Below are 24,913 nucleotides of genomic sequence, written 5' to 3'. Positions count from 1 at the left end.
ACCTCCAGCAATTACTCAATTACAGTTCAGGTTTTCCTGCTGCAACACTGGTTCCCCCAGTGATTTCTGCTCATGAGTCTCTCCAGGGACTCCCCATATTAACCTCTCTGTCTCTCCAATCTTAGGGGCAACTATTTGCCCTGTGTCCTCTCCTCTCTTACACATCCAAGAGGAATTGCTGATTTAATCTGTTCAGCTTTTTACTTGTTCGGATCCCATGGCAACTTCCAAGCTCCCTACATATGAAGTAGAAAATCACAAGTCCTTTGGAGGGGTTTTAAATATGAATTCAATTTGTTAATGGTTATAGGACTATTCAAGTTATTTGCTCCATTCTGAATGACTTTTGGTAGTATGTGGTTTTCAAAGCATTGGTACATTTCATCTAAGTTGTTGAGTGCATGTGGATACAGTTATTCATAGTATTCCCTTATTATCCTTTTAATATACAGACCTAATGAACAAAAGTAAAATCTGACTACAGAGTTTAAGTTATTTATGCTCCACACTGAAGACTGTTCATTAAATATGCTTCAATAGTAGCGTCTGAATGTCTATTGTCTCATTTGTGATTAGAAAATACTTTCTAAATGTTTTTAACAAATATTATTTTCTTTTATCTCCTTATAAGTTTTTAATTAACTATAGGAAATACATTGACTAAACTCAAAATATATATAATTATACACATTTATGTTTGTATCTATATGCATACAAACATTCCATTTATGGCAATGGCAGATTAGGGGCTCAGACCAACTTTCCCAATGAAAACAACTAGAAAGACTGCATTAAAAATATTTTTTTAAATCTTCTTGAACAGAGAACAAAGAAGTGAAGGATGAAGGGCCAAATTTTCCCCTGGAAGGGTCTGACAAGTGGAATCCTAACAACCAAGTAGCTGAGCTGAGCCAAGCTTTGACAGACTCAAAGGGCTGAGAACTCACCAAGGAGAAGAGGCCCTGGAAAATACCCACAGTTGTTTGTTGAGATTTAGAGGGACCACACCTGGGGTATAAACTGGAAATAGAGCAGCCCTCACAGGGACTAGAGCTAGTTTCAATCTCCATATGTGGCCTGAGATGATCTTGAGTTGTATGTGTCCCCAGCCCACCTGCCTGCCAGAAGCAAAAGTAAACCCTTTATGGACAAACACAGGATGATCTGGAATCACAAATCACAATTAGGCAATAAGAAGCTATGACTAAAAACCATGAAAAACAACAGAAAATAGAAAGATACATATAATTCACATAATGCAACTTTAAAATACTGGTAACCATAATCATCATGTTCAAGAATTAAAAAGCAGAGCTGTGAATTTTTTTTAAGTATAAAAATGGCAAAACTGAAGCTGTCCTGCCTCAAGTACATCATAAGAAGTCAGGGTTATTAAACACACACACACACACACACACACACACACCAACCCCCACCCCCTAATGCTCGAAAAAATAGAAGACAGGAGAAAAGAGGAAGACCAAAAATGAGAAGGCTTGACTACATTAAAAAAAAGGCACAGAAATGAGTCTACCAAAGCTGAGTGGGGCTGATGAGGAAAGGACACCATGGACGCCACTCATTTGGGAGGTTGCCAGGAGTTGGAGCCGAATGAATGGCACATGGCACATCACACACACACACACACACACACACACACACACACGTTCTAAAATTTAAAAATACCATATCTCAATCAAGGAGTAAATTTAATAAAAGATATGTAAGACCACTAAATGTAAACTAAATATATTACTGAAAAATGTTAAAAGATCTAAAGAAATAAAGGGATATAGCATGTTTGTGAATCTGAATACTCGACGCTATGAAGATGTCATTGTCTCAGTAATTCCAATCAAAATTCTTGCAATGTTTTTGCATGTAAAATTAGACAAGCTGATTCTAAAATGTATATGGAAAGGCAAAGGGGCAAGATTAGCTAAATCAAACTTGAAAAATAAAAAAGGCAGACTCACTCTACAGATACAGAAACTTATCACTATGCTACAGTGCAGAGAGGAGCAGGCACTAAAACTGACAAGCAGAGCCAAAGGAGCAGAAATCAATCCAGCAGTGGGAGAAAGATGGCCTTTTCGGTAAATGTGCTAGGTCAACTCAATATCCACATGGAATAGAAATGAAGTGACTTTTTGTCACAACATGCACAAAATCAACTCAAGGTAGATTATGCATCTAAATGTGAAAGACCAATAAAAGGTTTTTTAAAGTAATACAGAATACCTTTACAACCACGAGGTAGGAAAAGAGCTCTTAAACAGGACACAAAGATCAATAACCATAAAGGAAAAAAACGAAAATACTTCAGACCTCCAATATAATTCACTAAGAGATCATAAAAACAAATAATGAAAAGAAAAATACCTTCTCTAAATACGCTGGAGATCTTGAGGTAGGTGGTTTAGTTTCCTGTGGCTGCTGCAACAAATTACCAAAAACCTGGTGTCTTAAAACAAGAGAAACTTATTCTCACATAGTTCTAGAAGCCAGAAATCCAAAATCAGTTTCATTGAACCAAAGTCAAGGTGACAGGAGGGCCACGCTCCCTCTGAGGGCCCCCGGGGGGAATCCTCTCCTTGACTCTTCCAGTGCTTCATGACGGCCAACATTCCTTCACTTGTGGCCCCATCATTCCCATCACTGCCGTTCCTCCATCTTTGGTCTGCCTCTCTCTTACAAAGACACTTTAGATGGCATATAAGGTCCACCCCAAAAATCCAGGTAACTTATTTCAAGATGCGTAATTTAATCATACCTGCAGAGACCCTTGTTCCAAATAAGGTAACATTCAAAGCTTCCCTGGATTAGGGCCTGATTTCTTGGAGATTACCAACAAGTATACTACAGTGAATAACCAATAAAAGATAGACATAAAAAATGTAAATTGTTTACTATTATGAGAAAGAACATGAGATTCCTTGAGTTACCTTAGTTAGGAAGGGCAAACGTCTCCAGGTCAACAATGCCAGATTTACTCTAACAAAGTGGCTATACGGATAAACGGAATGACTTTTTATTATGTCCATGGTCTAGCAAGGTCACATCAATGAAAGGATAAAAGAGAAACTGAGTCCAGAACATGCTATTAGTGAGATTCATCCCAAATCTTCCTTGACCCACCCTGGATCTACTTCCTCCAACACTGAACCTACTTTGACTCCTATGCTTCTGACCATCAGCACTATTTGGGCATGAAGGCTCTCTCCATTTCCCGCTTTTCCTGAGCACTTCTGCTGGGCTGATTCGTGCCTGAGCTCCTTTGCTGAGGCCCTGATGCCTCCTCCCCCTGGGCCACCTTCTCCAAGCGGACTGTGCAATGATGCTGGTGCCAATTCTGTAGATTGCTCATCCTCCACTTGTTTCAAAAAACACATCTTGGACCATATAATAAATGGTGGATAAATGTCATTATACGCATGTCAAAACGCATAGAATGTACACCACCATAAGGCAAGCTATGGACCCTGGGAGACAACGATATGTGTGTGTGTAGGTTCACTGACTGTAACACGTACTACGTTGTGGGGTTATCCACAGTGGGGGAGGTTGAGCACGTAAGGGGCCAAGGGTTTATGGGAACTCGCTGCACTTTCCAATCAATTTTGCTGTGAATCTAAAATCGCTTTAAAAAGTTATTTATTTAAAAAAAATATACACTCCAGAGAAAAATTAATACATTATGGTATAATCACATAAGACAACACCACAGAGCAGTTAGAATAAGCCAGAATTACATGTATTAACAAAACACATTAAAAAAAATAATGTTGAGTTAAAAAGCAAGTTTCAGAAGGACTCATATAGATCATTTATGTTGCTTTAAAACATGCAAAATGGCACTATAGATTCAAGATATAAGAACATGCAATAAAATGATAAAACATCAAGATCAGTAGAGAAGCTGAGGAAAGGGGAACGGAATCAGACTGAGCGTGGCTTCAACTCTCTCAGTAATAATTCTCTGAAAAAAGATCTGAAGCTAATGTGGCAAAAATCTTAATTTTTTAAAAAAGTTGAATGGTAGGTACATGGATATGTACACAATGATTCTCACAAGTTTCCTGTGTTTGAAACACTTCACAATTGGAAAACAAATTTTAAATGAGCAGTCATCCACATTCGAAAATTTCTAACTGAACTCTGGAGCTGGCTAGGTTGTGATTCCCAAGAGCCAGAGAGAGTCCTTGCTCAATGCAAATATCTGCCATATTTTCTACAATCCTCATGAGCTTATTTAAATTATCCCACTTAACCAAGTAAGAGCCTGAATATGCGTTTAGGACATACAAGTAGACAGACAGCAATATTACAGAAAAGGATAATAAGATTCTTCCATAAAATATGGCTCTTGACTAACAAATTCGTAGTACATAAATGTGTAAATAGATAATAAACCTTTTAAAAATAGCAGACATTTCATGAAAGAATGCTTTTACACACCACTTGGTGAGCTATAAAGCCACACATGGTATGATTCTTATTGGACACTCATGATTAGAACTTAGAAAGCTCTTGCAGCTGGAAGGAGAACTTAAGTATCATCCACTCCAGTGTTTTTCCAACTTTTCAGCGGCATACCCTCCCCATAAGTAAACTCTTCTGAGGACTGTTACGTGGAGAAGCTGCTCTGGCTGAGGCAGAGGTGGGGCCTGCCCTCTGAGCACTGCCTCCCACATTCGACTGGTGACCCCTGCTACGGGAGTGGGGAGTGGCGAGGCCACCCCTGGAAAACCAATGAAAACGACTTCCTCCCCGCACCACCTCCTCCCACTCCTCCCCTCCCCCAACTCAGTTCAAAGGGTACACTGTCCATCTGTACTGATCGCTAATTGTCTTCCCTACCTAGATAGTGCTTGCTGTTCTGATCTGCCTTTCTGATTTTTCAAACCTGGACTGCTATGAATTCCGTTTCAATTTTTAAAACTTCCGTCATTTTAGTGAGATTTGGGAAGTCATCTTTATCTGATGATTGGTCATGAATTATCGACCTAGAAATCCTCTGCTTCCCTAAATGCTTCTTGTCTTGAAATCCTCTCCTGCCTCAGCTTCACAGATGCCCACACTCATGTCTTCTGTTCCTTTTACGGCTCCTTCCTCAATCTTCTCTGTGGTCACCTTTCTCTGCCTTCTCCTCAGGAGTTTGAGTTCCTCAGGGTTTGTCCAAGGTCCCCCCTGCATTATTCAGTTCTCCATACAGGATAATTGTATTTACTTTGATAACAATTTATGCACCGATGATTTCCAAATTTCTACACTAGCCCTTTCTAGGAATTATTGTCTTACATAAAACCACATGTCCCCCAGACACCAGTACTCAGATCTCCCAGAGACATCACACACTCTATGGACAAAACAGCCATGCTCTTCTGTGCATGTCTGCGCATGTTCGTTAGCAGCCCCATCATCTCCCCCTCATCTCCGAAACCTGGCAGCTGTCCTTTGATGTCCAGTTTTTCACACCGAAGCCGGCTGACACCACTTCAGACCATCCATCCCACTGGCTCAGCCTCCATGCGGGCCATCACAGTCTCTTGCCCTTGATTACTGCTATGTGCTCTTTATTCTCATTTTGTGCTCCCCATTTCATACTCCTCCAATCCACTCTCTACATGCTGCCAGAAAATTCATTCTAAGTCACAGAGAGAGGAAACACACACAGAGACAGGAATATTTCAATTGCTGCTCAATACCTTTAAAAAAAGTAACTGCTGGCTCCATCATTTATTAAGGAACACCTGCTTAAAATGAAGCACCCAAGAATAACCACACCCTAGTCCTTTATTAAAAACAGAACATTGGTCATCTCTGGGTTCAAGATTTTGTGGGTTCTTGAATGAACACATGTAATATATTTTAAACCTTTCCCTTTTCCTCTCCATTATCAAAAGCAGGGGTAAAGAACTGCCTAAGAGCCCTGGCTGAGTGGCTCAGCTGGTTGGAGCATCATCCTATACACCAAGAGGTTGTGGGTTCGATTCCCAGTTAGGGCACATACCTAGGTTTGGGTTTGATCCCAGGTCGGAGCACATATAGGAGGCAACCGACTGACATTTCTCTCTCTCTCTCTCTCTCTCTCTCTCTCACTCACTCACATCAATAATAATACCCTCAGATGAAGAGTTTTTTAAAAAGGAAAAAAGAAAAAGAAAATTGCATAAGATATGTTTTAATGGCATTATCGTTTTTTTAATAGAATGTCTTTAAGCAAAGCATACATTTTGCTGTGTTGTCTAATACAGCAGCCACTAAATTTTAATTAATTAAAAGTAAATTAAATCGACTAACCGGTTCCCCAGTCCTACTAGCTACATTCAAGTATTTAACAGCCACATGTGGCTAGTGGCTACCATACTGGACAGCACAAAACACTTCCCCCACCACAGAGAGTTCTACTGGACGGAAAAGCGGGCTGTAGCACTTGAGAGCCGAAAGGTACGTGCTTCACTCCCCGTCACCTCAGACATTTGCAACACCCACACGGCTGTAGGAGGCATCTGAGTTTGTGCCAACACTGGTCTACACGCCAGAGTCCAGCCCAAATCCCTCACTAGGATGTGTAAATCCTCCCATAAACTACCCCTGCCATTCTGAACCTGCTCTCTCCACCTGCGTGCCTGCGGAACACTGGATTCTTGCAACCCACTCAACACTGGCTCATCTTCCTTAGTCTAGCATGCTCTTCCCTGTGCTCCCACTCCCCTCCTTAAGCATATGCTCTCCTGACAAAGCTGGAAGAAAATTCATTGCTTCTACTGGCCCTGCTTGCCCAGTACTGACGATCACTCCCCTCCTTGAGCCGACTGGGTGCCATACACAGTCCACCAGACTGCTGCTGTGTACTTGTTTTTCAGCCCCCACACTAGGTTTCTTGACACTCAGTCTGTTGAATATTGCGGAATGACAGGATGTCACACCAAGTGTGTCTGTCTGCTCAGGCTGTCATAAGGAAGTACCATGGGCAGTTTAAACAACAGAAATGTATTTTCTCACAGCTCTGGAGGGTAGAACTCTAGGACCAAGGTGTCTGCAGGCTCGGTTTCTCCTGACCTCTCTCACTGGTTTGCACAGGGCTGCATTCTCTCTGGTCCACACAAGGTCTCTTCCTTCTGCTTGCATTCCTGGTGTTTCTTCCTCTTCTTATAAGGATACCAATCCTACCGGATTAGGACCCCACTCTTAGGACCTTATTTAACCTTAATCACCTCCTGAAATGACCTATCTCCAAATACAGTCAGTCACATGAGGGGAATGGAGAGGGAGTAGGGCTTCCACATATGAATTTGGGGATGACACAATTCAGTCTACGACACCAAAATTATCTAATAATGAGACTAGAATCTCTCATTTTTATAATCTTTACCTCAAAACCATCCTAATTTTAGTGTTTCCTAGTTGTTTCCTGAAAAGGCTAATCGTTAGCCTGCTTCGTCTTCAGAGATAACATAAGGAAACAAAGTCATGTAGGAACTTACTATGACATGTTCTTTTGAGATATCTACCTGCTTTCAACAAGCAACAGTATAACCCTTTATGTTTCAGACACTCAAGTTAAAGGCTCTTTACCAAAGATCCTATAGAAAAAGTTCTGAAATCTGAACTGGAATAAAAGTCCTTTCTCTATTTCCAAATGGTGCTCTCAAATAATGAAGTCAGTGTATCCTGAAGGAGCAGGATGTCTATTTTTTTTTTTTTCCTTAAAGCTGAATAACACAAAGCCAAAGTTTGAAATGAGGGATTATCTGAGGTGCTGCCTCTTAAGAACAGAGGCCATTCATCACCTGTGCGAAAAAGGGAAAGGGGGCCCTTGGGTACACCACTCCCAGCGATTCTTTATCAATAAAAGAATGATAGCAGTAACTATTTTTAGATATGGTATCTTTCACATACTACACTACACAGGCTTTTCTTTGCCAAGTAGTATATAATTTCCTAGTCTTTTAAATACGTTACGAGGTCTGTCCAGAAGGTATCGGCCATGTAATATGAAAAAGAGAGACATTTACCGAAAAAGATACAAGATACAAGAAATGCTGTATATAGGACAATGACACCTCAGTCCCCATCAAAGCAGACACCTTGGGACCTCACACAGTTCTCCCAACTGCCATCAGCTGCGCTGTTGTATTTTCCTGACTCTCATCGACAGTCTGAAATCTCTTCCCTTTCAAAGATGATTTTAGTTTTGGGAAAAGCCAAACATTGCAGGGAGCCAAATCTGGGCTGTAGGGGGGCTGAGTCAACTGGGTGCTTTCATGTTTCACCAAAAAGACTGTGCTACACATGATGCATGAGCAGGCATGTTGTCATGATGAAGCTGCCAATCATCAGTTTCCCATAGTTGCGGCCTTCTGAATCATCCAAATTAGTTTCCTCAAGGGAACGTTCAAACTTAACACAAAATCTGATGCAGATTCACTAATCTACTCTCTCAGTCATTTTGAATGCAACGGCCACACAGTACACATGCTCACTCAACAGCATGTACCACCCCCACTGACTAGTACAGTGACCTCATCATTGTTCACGCGTGCACATTCCAGTCCATTCCTTGGCTGCCAGGTTACATCAATGTCATGCACACCGTTCTCGTTATATTAACAATGGCTGAACTTTTTCCAGACAGGCCTTGTAAGTACAGTACCCAAATGTTAGAAAAATATAAGGGTACAAAGACTGATCCACAAGGATTATGTTAAGTCTTACTCAGAACAAGCCTACTGCAAACAAAATGTCGCATCAAAAATTAGTTTTAAAAGATTTACTGGTAGAACAGAATAAAGTAAGTTCCCCATTAACTTAATCTTATTTTATCTCCACCCTTTCTTTAGTAATATCATAGTATAGTAATCAGATACTTTATATGAACTCTTTTTTATATTAAATGTTCTATACCACATCAGGCAAAAGAATATAGTAAAAGATGAAATAAAAATGTGTTTTCAAAAATTACATCTCTTTAGTACTTTTCAATAAAAAAATGAAACACCAAAAAATAAAATAAAATAAAAAATAAAAAGATGGAAAATCTATCCTAGACCCCGATGATGAGAGAAGGATCACAGCAACATCAACTAACATTCGCCGAGGCTACACCACGAGAAATGTGGGTGCCAGGCATCCGGCGTGGGAGTGACTCCATTCCAGAGGACACTTCAGGCAGAAGCTCTTCACTCTAGCAGGCCAGCGTCCCACCCCTGAGCCTCTTTCAACCTCTAAGTCCTAGATGTATATATACCCTACTTTGTAAGACTGAAGGTCAAAGGAGAGGAGGGAACCAAACAGCCAGGACTCTGACCCACACGCTGGTAGAGGACCTGCCCTCGGGATAAGGGCCAGGTGGCTCTCCCCCAAGAAGGGAGCCCTTGATACAGCACATCCCTCCTCCCTGCCAACAAGGGCCTGGTGTGAGAAATCAAGGCAGTTTACAGTGACCGGCCGGCCAGCCGAGGAAGGGGTCCACTCCTCCAGACCTGACCAGCGCCAAGCAGGATGGCAGTATCACTCTTCTCAAGGTCCTTATGACTACTGGGTGAGGGGACAAACATGAGATAAGACTGTCTGAAAGTTCCTCCTTACACTAAGTGTTCCCAAAGAAAAATGAGCCACATGAGGGAGACCCAGTGAGCAGGGGAAGTTGTCGGGGGCGGGCAGTTTTAGTCCACAAGTCATTCTCAATAGAAATAGCTTTGAAACTGTAGTCAGGGGTCAAGTTAGGCCACAAAAACCTATTAAACTAACAGGGAAGGTGACATAACATTTGGATAGCACATCTGTGATTGTCATGGTGCCTGTCACATGCACAAAGCATTTGATAAGCCTTTACAGAATGCAGAGGATGCATTCCTCAAAGCCATCCTGAAACAGCTAAATGACTGAGACAACTAGCTGGTATCAACCATCCTTGCTCATCCCCTCTCTCCCCACCTCCAGCCTGCTCCACCTCACCCATCTCATTAAAGGGACAGAGAGGCTGCACACAGCACCTACTACATCTGTCAGACGGTGGCCCTCCTGCACAGCTCCCCCTCCGCAGGAGTAAACGCTGATCCTGGCACGGCACATATGGCCCTATGGATCTGCTCCACTCGCCGCCCCCTCTGTCCCCCTGCCCCCCACACACAGACCACTCCGGGGCTCCTCGTAGAGGAGGCTTCATCTGCCTTGCAGCCTCTCCACCTACAGGGCCCCCCACCCGGATAAACCTCCCAGAAATCCAGTTTCTCATCTTAGATGCAAATGTCCCTTCTCAGGGAGGACTTTCTTGGTCACCTTAGGGAGCATGGCAGCCTCCCCACCCAAATGTACACATGTGTGCTTCCTATTCCTCTTCCCTCTTTATTTTTCTTAAAAGTATTTATCACAGTCTAATATTCCATGTATTTTAGTTCATGTTACGTCATCTAATTCCCCCACTAGAATGTGTTTCTCTGGCAGTAGAAATTTCTGGGTACAACCGTAATTCCTCAACATATATTTGAAAGCAACGAGGACGGAACTGTCCATCTCTAGCTCAAATCCCCCCAAATGCCAGGCCTGCATGTCACACCGCTGACTCAGCACCTCCCCACGGTGACCTCATTCACGTCACAACGTGTTCAGATGAGCCCTTCCCTGAAGGGCTGCACCGCACCCTCCCTCGGACCCTGCCACCCGCTTCTCCTCTCCGTCTCACCCCGTACATGTGCCTCTGAAAGAAAACCTAGGATGTAGTTCTTAATCTCTCCAGTCTTCCTCTCAAAGCCTCTAGGCCATCGGCGTATCCCCTGGGTTCCCTTCGGGACACCTCAAAGCCATCACTCTCACCCCGCCGCCCCCACCCCCGGCCACTGCCACCGCCTTAGACCCAACTACCACTTCTTACCCAGCAGCGTCTGCCTCCTAACTGGTCTTGCTGGGTTCACTCTTGTCTTCCTCCAATCCATTCTTGGCAGCAACTAGTGAGTCTTAAAGGACATAAATGGTCAAAGCAGCAAAAACTCCAATGCATCCTCTTCACATTTAAAATAGAAGCCGAAGATCTCCATGCCTGGTGTGGTCAGGTGGCCTTTCTGGCTTGTCTCCTATAACTCACTGCCTCCCATCACAAGATTCACCAGGCCCGCCCTCCTGTGGCCCTGCCGCAGCTAGCCCATCTGCTCGGCCTGTTCTTTCCCTACACACACGCAAGGCTCCTCTCGTCACTCGGCAGTTCACCTGCCCACAGGTATTTTCTGACCGCTAGCCTGAATCCACCTCCCCACAGTCCCAACCACCCTCCCTTGGCCAGTTGCTAAAACAAAGCAAATGGATAGAGCAAAAGGTGCCTATCTTTACGGCAGAGCCTGGCTGTGTATGTAACAGGTCAGTGGACATGGACGACACACCGAGCCAAGGCCCCTGTCCTCATAAAGCATCACAATGGACAACAGAACCAGAGTCGGCCACCACCAGTGCCCTGAGGAGAACAAATAATTGAATTCAGTACACATGACCAATCCCTGTATGTCAGGTACCACCTCAGGGAGCGCGTCATCAATAAGGGAGAAGACACTTAAACCAAAAGCACCAGATAAAACAGCCCTTTCAATGGGAGTCTAAACCACTGACCTCATATTCCGGGCCTCTGAGCAGCAGATGCTACGACGAAATTAGGCATGTGAGAGATCTATATGGGAACAACGTGGAGGGAGGCAGAGGAGGCTGGAGAGCTGTGTGAGATGATACAGGCGGATTCTCACGGAAAGGACGGGGAGGGGAGGCAGGCAGGACAGAAAGGCCTAAGATTCCAGGCAGCTCTAAAAAAGTTTCAAGCCAATGTGGAGTCCTTGAGCCGAAGTCCCCCAGGAGTCACAGCCTCCAATGAACAAGCTCGCTCTTGTGTTCGTGCAGCAGGAAGCATGGCCTCAGTGTGAAGGCAGTGGGGACCCAGGGCCCAGCAGGTAAGGCCACAGGTAGGCCACGGCCACACGGGATCAGGAGCATCCTGCTAGATCAGACAGGAGTCTTCAAGCTCACACCAGTGGGCCGTCTCCAGCTCAGCTCAGCCTCCACAGCACACACATCCCAGTCTGTGCTTTTCCTGGTCATTTAAAGCAACAAACACCACATCCTGGTTCAACAGTTCCCTGAGGCACAGATCTGTCCTGTGTGGCTTCAATGAATTTGAAAAAGTGTTATCAAAAGGCTAAGTATTCAACCACTTACAGAAAAGTCTTGATTTAAAACTGAGAATAAACACCACAGGTAATTTTTACTTTTATCAATTCAATAAACTTTAATTAAAATGCCTAAAATGCGCTAGGTACTAAGGCTATAAAAAGGAACAGATCAAAATTTCCTCTTCAAATGCTTCCTGTGGCCCTGACCAGTGTGGCTCTGCTGGCTGGGCGTCATTCCACAAAGCAAAAGGTCACCAGTTGGATTCCCGGTCAGGGCACACGCCTGGGTTGTTGGTTCCGTCCCTGGTCGGGGCCCCCTAGTGTCAGGGCCTGTATGAGAGGCAACCGATGGGCATTTCTCTCTCGTACAGATGTTTCTCTCCTTCTCTTTCTCCCTCCCTTCCCCCTCTCTCTAAAAGTAAATTTTTTAAAATCTTTATTAAAAAACTTATAAATCAAAATTTTGCCATGAGGCAACTGCACTAAGACGATTTATTATGAAAAGAAAAAACTCTACAGGGAATTTTTTTTTTTTTGCATTATTTTTATTGTTCTGTTCATTTCATGACATGATTATTCATAAAATAACTGTCACATAAAGGAAGGGGCTGCTAAAAAAAATGAAGCTCTCTGATGTCAAGAATGCTGGGTGTGCCATTGGGAAGTACGTAAATGGGTAGATGAAATTAACCCATTGTGCTCCTTCTATTTTTCTGGCTTCTCAAACTCTTTAATATAAATATGGTCACTTCAAGTTTCTTCAAGGTATATCGAGTGGGACAAGGCTACCCATAACATCCAGAGAAAGATTCTTACTTCCTTGATAGACTTTCAACATGAGGAAGAGGAACTTGTATCCAATAGCAGCACAAGAGATTTGTTCCATGTTTTTGCTTCCTGGGATCTTCCGTGAAATGCCACAGCAGAAATCAGGCTACTAAATATTTAATCCACAAAACAGGAAAACTAGTGACCGCCCGCCCCCCCCCCCCTCAAATGAAATGGCCAACTGAGCTACTGGGGCCGTGTAAAGGGAATATGCTTGAATAATGAATAATGGATTTTGCTAAAGTGGGATATATAAGCAACTAGTTAGTAAGAATAAATGTTAAAGATTTTCAAACATGTTACATAAATTGAAACATCAGATTGTCCTTACATATGTAAATGACAAGTCCTTATTATATAAGTCCTTATTAAATAAAAAGTCCTTATTATACCAGACAACAACTAATATATATGTCAAAATTTTAAAGAGAGTCCTGCTGCAGTTGCATGAACTAGCAGGTGACATGAAAAATCTGAGATTTCCGAAATTAAATTACAGCAGGCACAGGGTCAGAGGAAGAGACTAGAGAGGTCCGTCAGCTGAGGGGGAAAGAAAAAAAAGATGCCTACATGCCTAAATGTATGCTGAAACTTTGAATTAACTTCCAGGTAGCTATTTCCATCAAAATCTAGAGAGACTAACTGAGTAACTGACCACCCTTAGGCAAGAGCTTTCTGGACTATCACCCACAACCAATCCAAAAGACCAAACGCTTCCTTCCGGACTACGCACCTATCTCAGAACTAGACCTTCTTCCCCTTCTCCCACCTGCTTTACCGAGAGCCAATGCAAATTTTTTCAAAACAACTTACATCTTTCTCCCCAGCCTCACTAAATAAGAGGCTCATCAATTCCGGGACAGTGAAGATGCTCGTTGTTCCCTTCTCACCCCTGCGGGTGATTCAGACCGCGTGCCCCCGGACTTGGTCGTTTTTCTGGCCAGCATGCGGCTCAGTAAACCCTCTCGGAAAAACTGTTAGCTGCAAAGGTTACTGTTTCACACAGTTCTCAAAGGTTTTGGACTTAGAACCCCTTCACACTCTTAAAAGTTACTAAGGACCCCCAAAGAGCTTTTCTTTGAGTGACAGATCTTTCAATGTTTATCACACTAAATATTAAAGTTGTGAATTTTTTAATAAACTTAATTGTTAAAATAAATGTTATTTATTAAAAAAATAATTGATTACCAAAGCCAAAAAAACGCAAGAAAGGGATACCAGGGGCCACCTCTGGCGAGAGACCTGGGGTAGAAAGAGACTCATTAGACCCTACCTTTCCTTAGTAAAAAAAGTATTGTTTTACTTTTACAAATCTCTTTAATATCTGGTTTCATAGAGGACAATTAGATTCTCTTATCTGCTTCAGCATTCGATATGTTGCAATACGTGTCTTTGGTTGAAGTTTATGAAGCAAATCCAGCCTCACACAGACATGTGTTGGAAAAGGGAGGAGTATTTTAATAGCTTCTTTAGATCACTGTGGACATTCTCCTTTGCTACTGCAACAACAATAGGCAAGTGGTAGTTTGCTGTTGTTTTTTTAAAGTAGTAGTTTCTTAAAGAGTAGCTGCAAGGTAGACTCCAAAACCACAGCAATGAACTTTTTTATACTGTTTCATTACAGTTCATTGGTCTATCTTTCGAATGAGTCTTTTACCCACAGTAGAATTTTTAACATCATACATTGATCATTTGGAAAATAGTGGTTCACAGAATTATACAGATCTTCCACACACTGACACATTTCATTAAATAACAGTAAAAAACTCACTTCATTAATATTGCCATTGATCTCACTAAAACATCTTTAAATATTGGGAAGCTGTCATGCTCATGGTAGCAGATAAAGGTTTTAAAATTTTTAATTTTTGTTTGAAAGCACAAACATCATTGGCCATAAAGTCTGACAGTTGTTCTCCACTTATTTTACAGACAATGCCCACCAAATACCCAAGTGTGAATAACTGCAGTTTGTCTGCCACCCATTTTTTTCAAGTAAAAATGGCACTCCACCCCGGAAGTGGCCAGTCCCCTTTGCAACTCAAACAGCACGCCTGCCGCCCCTCACGCAAGCCCCTGTGCCTCTCCGCGTGCAGGAATGCCCTCCCCACTTCCTCATGCAGAGGGTTAGAAAGATGAGTACTCCGGAGTCACGATTTAAGAAAATTAATGTTTATTACTTCATCAAGGTAGGACATGTTTTGACTCCCCCCCCCCTTTTTTTTTTACTGCAAGTGAGAAGTGGCAAAGAATGCAATGACCATCGTATGATTTGGCACCCTCGCCTCAATTCGTGCTAAGGCGCCAACAGTTTTACCCAGCACCGCTTTTGCACCATCAGTACAAACACAGGGAAAACACAAATGATATCTTAGAGTCATTATGAAAATAGTCTTCCATCACAGTCCCCCCAGAAAGGGTCTCCGGGACCCACAGATGTCTGTGAACCACGGCTTGGGAAGCACTACAGATTCCTTCTGGAAGGAAACGCAAGAAAGGGATACCAGAAGCCACCTCTGGCGAGAGACCTGGGGTAGAAAGAGACTCATTGGACCCTACCTTTCCTTAGAATTGTTTCCTTTCTCTGCAATGTGTATCTGCATTATTTGTTTAATGCATTTTTCAAAGCCTCCTGATCAATGCAGAAACAGAGTTAAACCAGACCTTTGACAGCCAAGACATTACCCAGTGCCCAGCAGGCACGGAATCATTACTGAATGAATGAGTATACTGTGTAAGTAACAACTGCAAAACTAAACCCGAAAAGTGGCAAAAAGTCCAAAAGAGGATGCAAGTGTGGGGGGAATTTTCAAGAAAGTAGTCACATCAGAGATGATCAGGAAAGGCTCAAAATAAGAAGGCATTTGGGTTAGGCTTTGACAGATGAATAGAATTTAGACATGAAAATTTTAATTTACCACAAAATATTTAGGAAGAACAACAAAGCTTACTGGTGTGAACGCAGTATCAGTCTGTCATTTTGAAAGCTAAGAATTATATCACAAATTTTAGAAATTAAATACATGTGTGCCCTTGTTGGGTAGCTCCGTTAGTCAGAACGTAGTCCCCACACTCCAGGGTCACGGGTTCACCTCCGGCCCAGACACGTACAGGAAGCAACCAATGAATGCGTGGACGAGTGGAATAATGGATCAATATTTCTCTCTTTCCCTCTCCCTCTATAATAAATATTTTTTTTAAAAAGACATTTAAATGGGGGTGGGGGATCCTTTGTGAAAGAAGTCCTTTCCTTCTTTCCCACAAACAGAGCTTTCCCCTTTTCCTTTAACACCATCCATTCTAGGGCGCCGGTATTATCAGAATGCAGGAAAACAAAAAACCAAAGCTAAAGCTAGGGAACAAGTGTATTAATCAGAATAAAGAAACAGGAATGGGACAAATGTAGCCTATTGTGTAGGGATTTCCTCTCTAAACCACTGCAGGCCACCAAAACAAAGAACAAATCTTACACCATTGTTCATGTTTTTAAAGCAGTTTAGAAGCAGTAGCCCCAAGACACTGCGCAGTACCAAAATCAGTTGTGGTATATCCAAGGTAATTTGATACAATAGGTAAAGCACAGCGTTTGGGAATTCTTTTTTTTTTTTTAAGTCTAGGTTATACTTCTAATGCCCTCATTTTCATCCAGGGACATCATGACGTGCTTTGAAGAGCCACAGGTGTGAGTTCTTCGGCGTGTGTTCATGGCGGGAAGGGGAGGCTAAAAAGAGAGGGGTTCTGTGCAGCCCCACCCTTCACCCTCATCTTAATTTGAAGGAGACCCCAAAGTGAAGAAGGGTGAACCAGCCAGGGAAATTAGGGAGCAAGACCACAGCTGTGCTTTATTTCCCTCTTCAGAATCCTCAACAAAAAGTTAGCAAACCTGCTCATGGGTACAAATCAGTGCCTTCTAAGACCAGAAACTTCCCTGAGGGCCAACCCCAGCTACAACAGTGGATGACAAGAATCCAATAAGGATGTTGGAGAACAAGGCCATATATGAATTACAATAAAGGCAGGAGCCTACTTTCAACTAGTCACTGCTGGTGTACAGGCCGAGGGGAAGTAATGCAGGATTTTCCAGATTGTTCAGGTACCCATCGCTCACTACCAGCTTCCATGTAGGCAGCATTTGTCTGTTAAGTTTCCTCTTCTCTCCAACCTGCGTAGCAACGTCAACTCTGAACTCTAAGCAGTGTCTCATTCAGACAAATATGAATACTGTGAAGTCATCCTATTTGACATTGCTTTATTCTGAATTAGAAATTTATCTCCCCCCTAAAATTTGGGGCGGGGGGTGGCACAGGACAAAGTGAATCCCACTTTTTACTTCTACTTAATCAAAATATTAAAATAATGACAATGAAACTGACTTCAGTTGCTTAGGACTGTGATTTGTTAATAGTACCTTTGTTCAATTATATACACATAACCTTATCAGTTTCAAAGCACTTCTACATATACTATCTGACTGAATCTTCATAAGGCAGGTGTTCACCTCCTTTCACAGCTGACCAAACCCAAGTTAGGAGATGTTATAATTCAGTGGAGCTTCAGGGACACTGCGAAGATGCCAAAAATCTGCCTAAGCCACAGCCCGTATCACAAAGCATCTCTAAACACAATGGGGAAGCCCCATGTCAACAACAATCACAACACAAACTGAAGAAGCCAGCATCAAAGGTGTGGAACCACCCTTGGAGTAGGGCCACAACTAACTGTACCCAGCAAATCACTGACCTATTTGGGCCAAAAGAGAGGTGTCGGGTCGGCCTAAGGGCTGGTACAGAAGCCAGGGCTCCTGTCTCCTTGGCAGCAGCTGCACACTGCTGTCCCTTCCCTTTAGCACATTGTCCTCCCCCTTTCTCAGCTTAAACTACATTTCCAGGTTCTTCTCCACTTATATATAGTCTTATATCCTTTACTTGTCTATAAATCCTCCACCTCTGTCTAAAATGACAACAGTATAAATAGATACAATAAATAAGAGACATTTCTTTCATTGAAGTACTTGACTTTGTGTGTGTTCTATCATACATATTGTGAAGTTCTTTGAGGAAAAGATCCAATCTTACCTAACCATCAACTGCTAGAAAGCACTCAAACATACAAGCATGAAGAAACAACATATATATGTAGGGAATAACGAATACACTGACGCAGAAATTAGGAGCAATCTGCAAAAACATATATCAAATGCATAAAATCAAAACTGCACTGACATTATTTTCCCTGGATGAAAAGCTGTAACAAATTCAGGACAGTGGGTCCTGTTAGAACCATATCTAATTTGAGTTTTTAAACTTCCCAAGAGCATCTAATCACCAAGAATTCTCAAACCCACCCATTTCTTAATTGCACTTCCATTAAAAAAAAAAAGTGTGCCATAAATCACAGAACTTTTAAAAACTTGCTTGTTGAATTCAAAACAATTTCAAGGAGCTGTTGTACTAGCTGCAAAACAAACAGCACCTATCTCCCTAAGTTTGGTGAGAATTAAATGAGTTAGTACAAGCCTGCGCATATTTATTAGATGGTTGCAAGAATGCATTACTCCGACACAGTGAGACCTATCAACCTGAAACCTAAAGAGTGATACGACTATTTTAAAAAAAAAATGGATTCCAAAAGCTGAAAATGCACTTAAGTTTCAGAAACAAAGTTAGACATTAGATGCTTTTCACGATACTGCGCAAGCACTTTCTCTTTGAACAATGATATCAAACAGCACATCAGGACACAGATTTGGGAAGCAATCACCTCCAGATGGGTCATGCCACCCACTGCCTCTGAAGCAGAATCCTTCCAATCTATTTTTTAACAAGCAAAGAACCATTCATTGAACTTATTTTTAATTTTTTAAAATTCCGTAAAGGCGCTAACAACCTCGTTTTAAGTGCCTCCAGAGAGGGAGGTGCCGTTTTAACCCGGTTTTTCAGGGGAGGAAACTGAGGCACGCAGACAGAGATGGGCTCACAGGTTTGCACCTCAAGTGGGCGGCACTACCTGGGTACAGCCACCCTCGTGAAGCCCACACCTGCGGCCTCGGGCTGGGACAACCACCGCCTACTGCTGAGACAAAACGGTCACTCGCGTCCAGGTTTACACGCCTGAGGTCAAACTACCCACCCAGTCAACCAGCCGGGCACCCAAAGCGTTCCGGTTGCGAGAAGCCGGCAGGGGTCCCGGCGGTGCAATGGTCCTGGTGGGAAGGACCGGGCAAGCTCCCCGGGTGACGGCCGGGCGAGGTAGGGGTCCCGGGTGAGGGGCGGGGCGGGGGTCGCGGGTCGCGGGTCCAAGGTGAGGGGCGGGGCAGGATTCCCGAGTGTGAGAAGCACGGCGGGGTCCCGGATCCGGGGTGCGAATCGGGCGGGGCCCCGCGGCCGAGCCGCTCACCTTCCGACAGCTCCAGCTCCAGCTCGGCCAGGCTCTCCCGCACCTCGGCGGGCAGCGACACCGGCTCCAGCGGGCACCCGCGGTCCGCCATGGCCCGCTCGCTCGCTAGGGCCGCGCCCCGCGACTGCCAGGCCGGCTAGAGCCCGGGCGGGTCCGGGGTCAGGGTAGGGGCCGGGTCCGAGAGGCGTTGCAGGGGGTGGGGGAGCTACGTCGCTCCTCTCAGCCGAGGGACCAGCATCGGTCCGGCGGGCAGCAGAGGTGGCAGGATAGGGGCGCGGCCCGATCGGCTGGGCACCGGCACGGGCGCAAGCACGAGCGCTGGCACGTTCACAGGCGGCTCCTCTAGCGCCGCCGCCGCCCCGCGCGCCCCCGACAGCTCGGAGAGCCCTAGCGCGGGCCCGCGTGCGCGACTTAAGGGGCGGGGGGGAGGAGCGCGCGTGCGCATCGAATCGCGGGCGGGACTGGGAGTCCCGGCACCGCCCAGCAACACCGATGGCTCGCTCTCATTGGCCTCGAAGTCGCGGCGAGGTCGCTCCGAGCTCCCATTGGGAGAGGCGGGGGAACGTCACTCCCGAGAGGCTGTGCGCCGAGGTGCTGTTCGGTTGGCGAGCTGATTCCTCGAGAGGATCTGGTCGTGACATATCCCTTGGAGCAAGGATCTTGGGGATGAGGTGAACCCCCCACCTACCTCCTGGGATCGGGGAACCCTTCCTACCACGGTGTGTTGCACTGCCGGGGCTTTTTTCTGGTTTCCAGAAGCCTACTGGTACACCCTGGGCACACTTACCATCCTGGCTATAGCCGCGGAGATGTGGGCCAGGCATTTTCCCCAGGCTTTTATGTGTTAACTCATTTGCTTTTCAAAACAGCCTTCGAAGGAATAGTTCTGACCAGGAAGTAACCCCCGCAGCCATGTCAGATCATGAGGCGACCCTGGGAAGTGCGAGGACGGGTGGGGGACAAGATATTAGGAGCTCACAAGTAGAGTTGAACTGAGAAACCCACAGGATCCCAAAGGACTGATTCCCACATATACATAGGACGTGTGTCTGCATATGCAAGGCTCGACTAGTGAATGTGAATATACATGTCCTTGGTGGAGAGCAAGTCCCTGTCTGGTGACTAAGTGAAGCAGGAGCATGAAGTCTGGCCGTTTGGGCTCGACACAGAACACCTCTGACGGGCAGCACAGGGGTCCTGCCAGAGTTTTGCTGGGCCTGCCTACACTGTTTCTCTGCCCAGTCCTGCTTCCTTTCCCTTCCTTTAATAGGTATTGATACCACAAACTCCATCAGCATCTGCTTTTGGAGAAATCCTTCTGCAACAGGTACCAGGAGTAGTGTGAAAGCCGGTGATAAAATGGGGTTTGATGCTGCTCACTCATCACTTGTGGGTGGAGCACTCAGTCCCTGTGAGGCAGGAGAAAGTAAAGAGAAGGAAACTCCAAAGGCGCCCAGGACGAAGACAAAGTACATTGATGCAGGACAGAGACCCTGTTCTAAGACTGTCCTCGCTTTTCTGGAAAAGTGCTGAATCATGGTGAATGATGACTGTACCTGCACAGAGGATGCTACATGACCACCACTTCATTATAGCATCATAATAAATTGGCATTGTGGGACCCCCTCTCCTGGTGGGCAATCAAGGAAAATCATGGGCGATCATATGCATAGTAGCCTAAAAGTAATGTAACTACTTGTATATGCACAATAAAAGGCCACCAAAACTAGTCAGGAAATATCCATCCCATAAGAATAGAATCTCTCTGGCCACTGGGGATCAATCTTTGCTCAAAGTTGACCTGATCCCATTCTGTGGAGTGTACTATTGCTTAATAAATCTCTCTGCTATAAACTCTCTGTGTGTTTGGTTCAATTCATTGCTCGCGATCGCCAAGAACCTGTTACCTGTGCCTACCTGTGACACCTGGCACAAACGTGGTGGTTAGCCTCTCTGCTAGCCTCTGGTGGTTGGCTGGCAATCTTTGGTGTTCCCTGGCTTACAGATTCATCACCCCAGTCTCCATCTTCACATTCACATGGCTTTTTCCCTATATGTGTGCTGGTTTTGGTGTCCAAAGTTCCCTTTTATAAAAGAACACCAGTCATTGGATTAGGGCTCTCCCTAATGAATTCATCTTAACTTGATCATTCTGCAAAGATCTTATTTCCAAATAAGGTCACATTCATAGGTACTGGGGGTTAGGACTTCAACATCTCTTGGTGGGGCCAGGAGTAGGGGGCACAATTCAACCCATAATGAGCTGTAAGATCTAGTCGACAGCTACTGCCAGGAGCTGGGAAAGGTTGTGCTGGGCTGGATTGTGAGTTTGCTTGATGAGTGGTAGTCCCCAACATTGTTGTTTAATTCACCAGGATGACTGCTACACTAGTCAAAAGGGAGCTGGAATGTGAAACTGGTTTGAAGACTTCATTGACTTAAGAGCTATCTTACGATATGGGATCTTACACCCCGGCAAAGACTAAGTGTGAACTTGCTCAAAGGATGGCTTGTAGAATGATGGTGTTATCTTTTGCTACATAACAAATCACCACACATTTAGTGTCTTAAAACAAGCATTTACAGGCATATCTTGTTTTATCATGCTTCACAGATGTTGCTTTTTTTTTTTTTTACAGATTGAAAGCAAGACCCTCCACCAGCAAAAAGATTTCACCTCACTTTATTGTGATGCTCACTTTATTGTGGCGGTCTAGAGCCCTATCTGCAGTGTCTCCAAGATATGCCTGTATCATTTCTCTAGGTTACTGCAGGGAATCATGGCAATGTCTTGTCTCTGTTCCAAAGCATCTGAGGCCTCAGCTGGAGCAGCATGAAGGCTGGCAGCTGGAGTGACCTGAAGGTTCATTTACTCATATGTCTAACAGTTGATGCTGGAGCCCAGGTTGAGGATATCAGCCAGCACATCCACACACGGCCACACCCTGTGGCCTACACTTCTTCACAATATGATGGCTGGGTTCCATGGGCAACTGTCCAAAGGAAGGCCATAGCCTTTTTGTGAACTCGCCTCAGAAGTCATACTCATCACTTCTGTCACTTCCTATTTATTAGTAATGAGTCACGAAATCTCACCTATAGTCACGGGGAGAAGAATTAGGCCCCATTTTCTGAAGGGAGGAGTATCAAAGAATTTGCAGATATATTTTTAAAACACCACACATAGAAAAAGCTATGGCCACCAGCAGACAGAGTGGAAGTGACCAAATTGCTGTGGTGGACTTGGGGAGGAAAGTAAAATGTTGAGGATGCAGATGAGCTGAAGTTTATATACTCCAAACTTCCTGAAGACCCACCAGATGATTATGTTCCACACAAAGGCACAAATAACACATTTTAAAAAGTTCAAAGAAACCGACTGATGAAAAGGGTACGATGCCACCCAAACGTTCAGGGGTGGCTCCCCTCTGTAAGCAAGAACTGACAGTACAAAAGACCACTCCAGAACTTGGTGGGTGAAAGCAATGTGATGACAGGGTCCTGAAAACAAGGAGGCCAGGAGGCAGCACTTACCTGACACAAATCAGAGCAACGCAATTAGAATGGCCAGCAAGGTCCAAGCGGCAGCCAAGAGAGCCTGACCTGCCGAGAGTTACACAAGTGGTGAGAAAACATAGCACCTCTAGAGGCCAAAAAGACGGGCAGCTGAGAATACTGGCAGAAAAGTCTGGGATGGTTGACTAGGAAAATCAAGATGGTTGCTCAATTAAAAAAAAAAAAAATCATGATCCCACACCCAGTTTTTGGAGCTGAGCCAGTTTTCAAACATGGAGCCCATTTACTGAAGTGGCCAAATACTGAGGACCCCACCGTATATTACAAATATACACAAATAAGTCCCCAAGTCCTTGGCCAAAGGGTCCGATAGCCATTTCCTCTGATAACTACACTCAGTGGAAAAGGGTGTAGCCAAATATTTTAAAGACTGATCGACCCAGGGTCTGAATTGACTTTGATATCTAAACACCTCATCATCATGGCCCCATTATGTTTCTTTTATTTTTCTTTTTTTATTAAATTTATTGTGGTAACTTTAGTTAATAAGATCATATAGGTTTCAAGTGTACATTTCTATGACGTATGATCTGTATATTGCATTCTGTGCCTACCACCCGAAGTCAAATCATCTTCAGTCACCATGTATTTGGACTCCTTTACCCTTTACTACCCATCCTTGCCCTTCTCTCTGTTAACCACCATACTGTTGTCTGTGAGTTTCAGTTTTATATCCCACATGTGAGTGAAATCATATGGTTCTCAGCTTTTTCTGACTGATTGACTTTGCTTAGCATAATATTCTCAGAGTCCATTTGTGTTGTTGCAAATGACAGTATTGCAGCTTTTCTTATGGCTGAGTAGTATTCCATAGTATATATGTACCGCATCTTCTTTATCCAATCCTCTATCAAAGGACATTATGGCATCATTAGAGTGGCTGCCTATGGTGGCAGGTAATAAGAGAGTCCTGTCCAAGGTCCAGCTCATAGTACATCCACCGAGTCTGTGTACCTGTTTGGTGGCCATTTCCCCAGTCCCCAACTGAATAGTTGGCATTGACTTTCTTGGCAGTTAGCGTTTCTCTCACATTGGGACCCTGACCTACCATAGGTTTAAAAGGTTGAAAAAAGATTTTCAACTTTTTTTAATTTCATAGCATACATAACTATTTACTAAAATTCTGTGGCATGCAAAAAAAAACCCTATTTTTTTGCTGCTGTGACAAAGAAAAACAACAGGTATAATTTTGATTCATTCATACTGGACAGCTATTGTTGTGTTGGCTGTTGTCTTTTTTTTATCTGACAATTAAAGAGAAAAGATGTCAGTGCCCCTAACTAAATAGTCAGGTGTTGCATGTTTTAAAATTCTTTATGGCACATCAGTGCCTCTTGCCAGTTGAAAATCGCTGACTTAGAGCGATCACAATAGGAAAGGCCAAGCAGGATCCTCTGCAACTGCCCCTGTCCCTACCAAGATCATAAAACAATATCACAACCAGAGGTAGACATGACAGAGACTGGTGCCACTTTTAAGAATCCAAAGGATGCAGAGTGGTGGTTCCGAAAATCCTTAATTCACCAGCATGAGCGTTGGAGAAATTAGAAGGATCCTGGAAGATAACAGCATACTATTGCAGACACAACCCAGGAGTAGCTCTGATAGCGGCCTCTGTGCTGGATGCAGTAGGTAGCTATTGATCTGGTGAGTGTGTTCTTTTCTGTCCCATTCAGAAGATCAGAAATATTTCACATTCAGGTGTAACAAAGATAGAGTTTTGCCTGAAAGCTATGTTATCTCTCTTGCCCTGCAATAGTCCAAAGACACCAAGACCACCTAGATATCCTGGACAATGTTACATTGTTCCATTACATCAGTAACATTATGTTGATCAGCCAGATGGAGAAGATAATGGAGACCTTGGTGAGCAACTGGTGTTGGAGAAAGGAGGAAATAAACCCTATCAAGATTCAGGAACCTGCTACATCCATAACATTTTTAGGGGACCAGTGGTC

At 44.0% G+C, this 24,913-nt stretch overlaps 1 protein-coding gene across 1 annotated transcript in view; it reads right to left on the bottom strand.

Moving 5' to 3' along the window:
* The window catches only part of DIP2A (disco interacting protein 2 homolog A), a 109,276-nt gene extending 89,515 nt beyond the window's left edge, over positions 1-19,761 (bottom strand). Inside the window, exon 1 of the mRNA XM_054579434.1 lies at positions 19,380-19,761. Within this exon, the coding sequence (XP_054435409.1) occupies positions 19,380-19,470 (91 nt within the window). The 5' untranslated portion in view covers positions 19,471-19,761. The remainder of the gene's footprint in view (positions 1-19,379) is intronic.
* Positions 19,762-24,913: the final 5,152 nt, after the last annotated feature.

This window comes from Pteronotus mesoamericanus, unplaced genomic scaffold (genome assembly GCF_021234165.1).
Source record: "Pteronotus mesoamericanus isolate MK-2021 breed Mesoamerican mustached bat unplaced genomic scaffold, CSHL_Meso_final contig_116, whole genome shotgun sequence".
NCBI classification, from domain to species: Eukaryota; Metazoa; Chordata; class Mammalia; order Chiroptera; family Mormoopidae; genus Pteronotus; species Pteronotus mesoamericanus.
The sequence above is the reverse complement of the archived record's forward strand: the minus strand, read 5'-3'. Positions and strand labels throughout refer to the sequence as shown.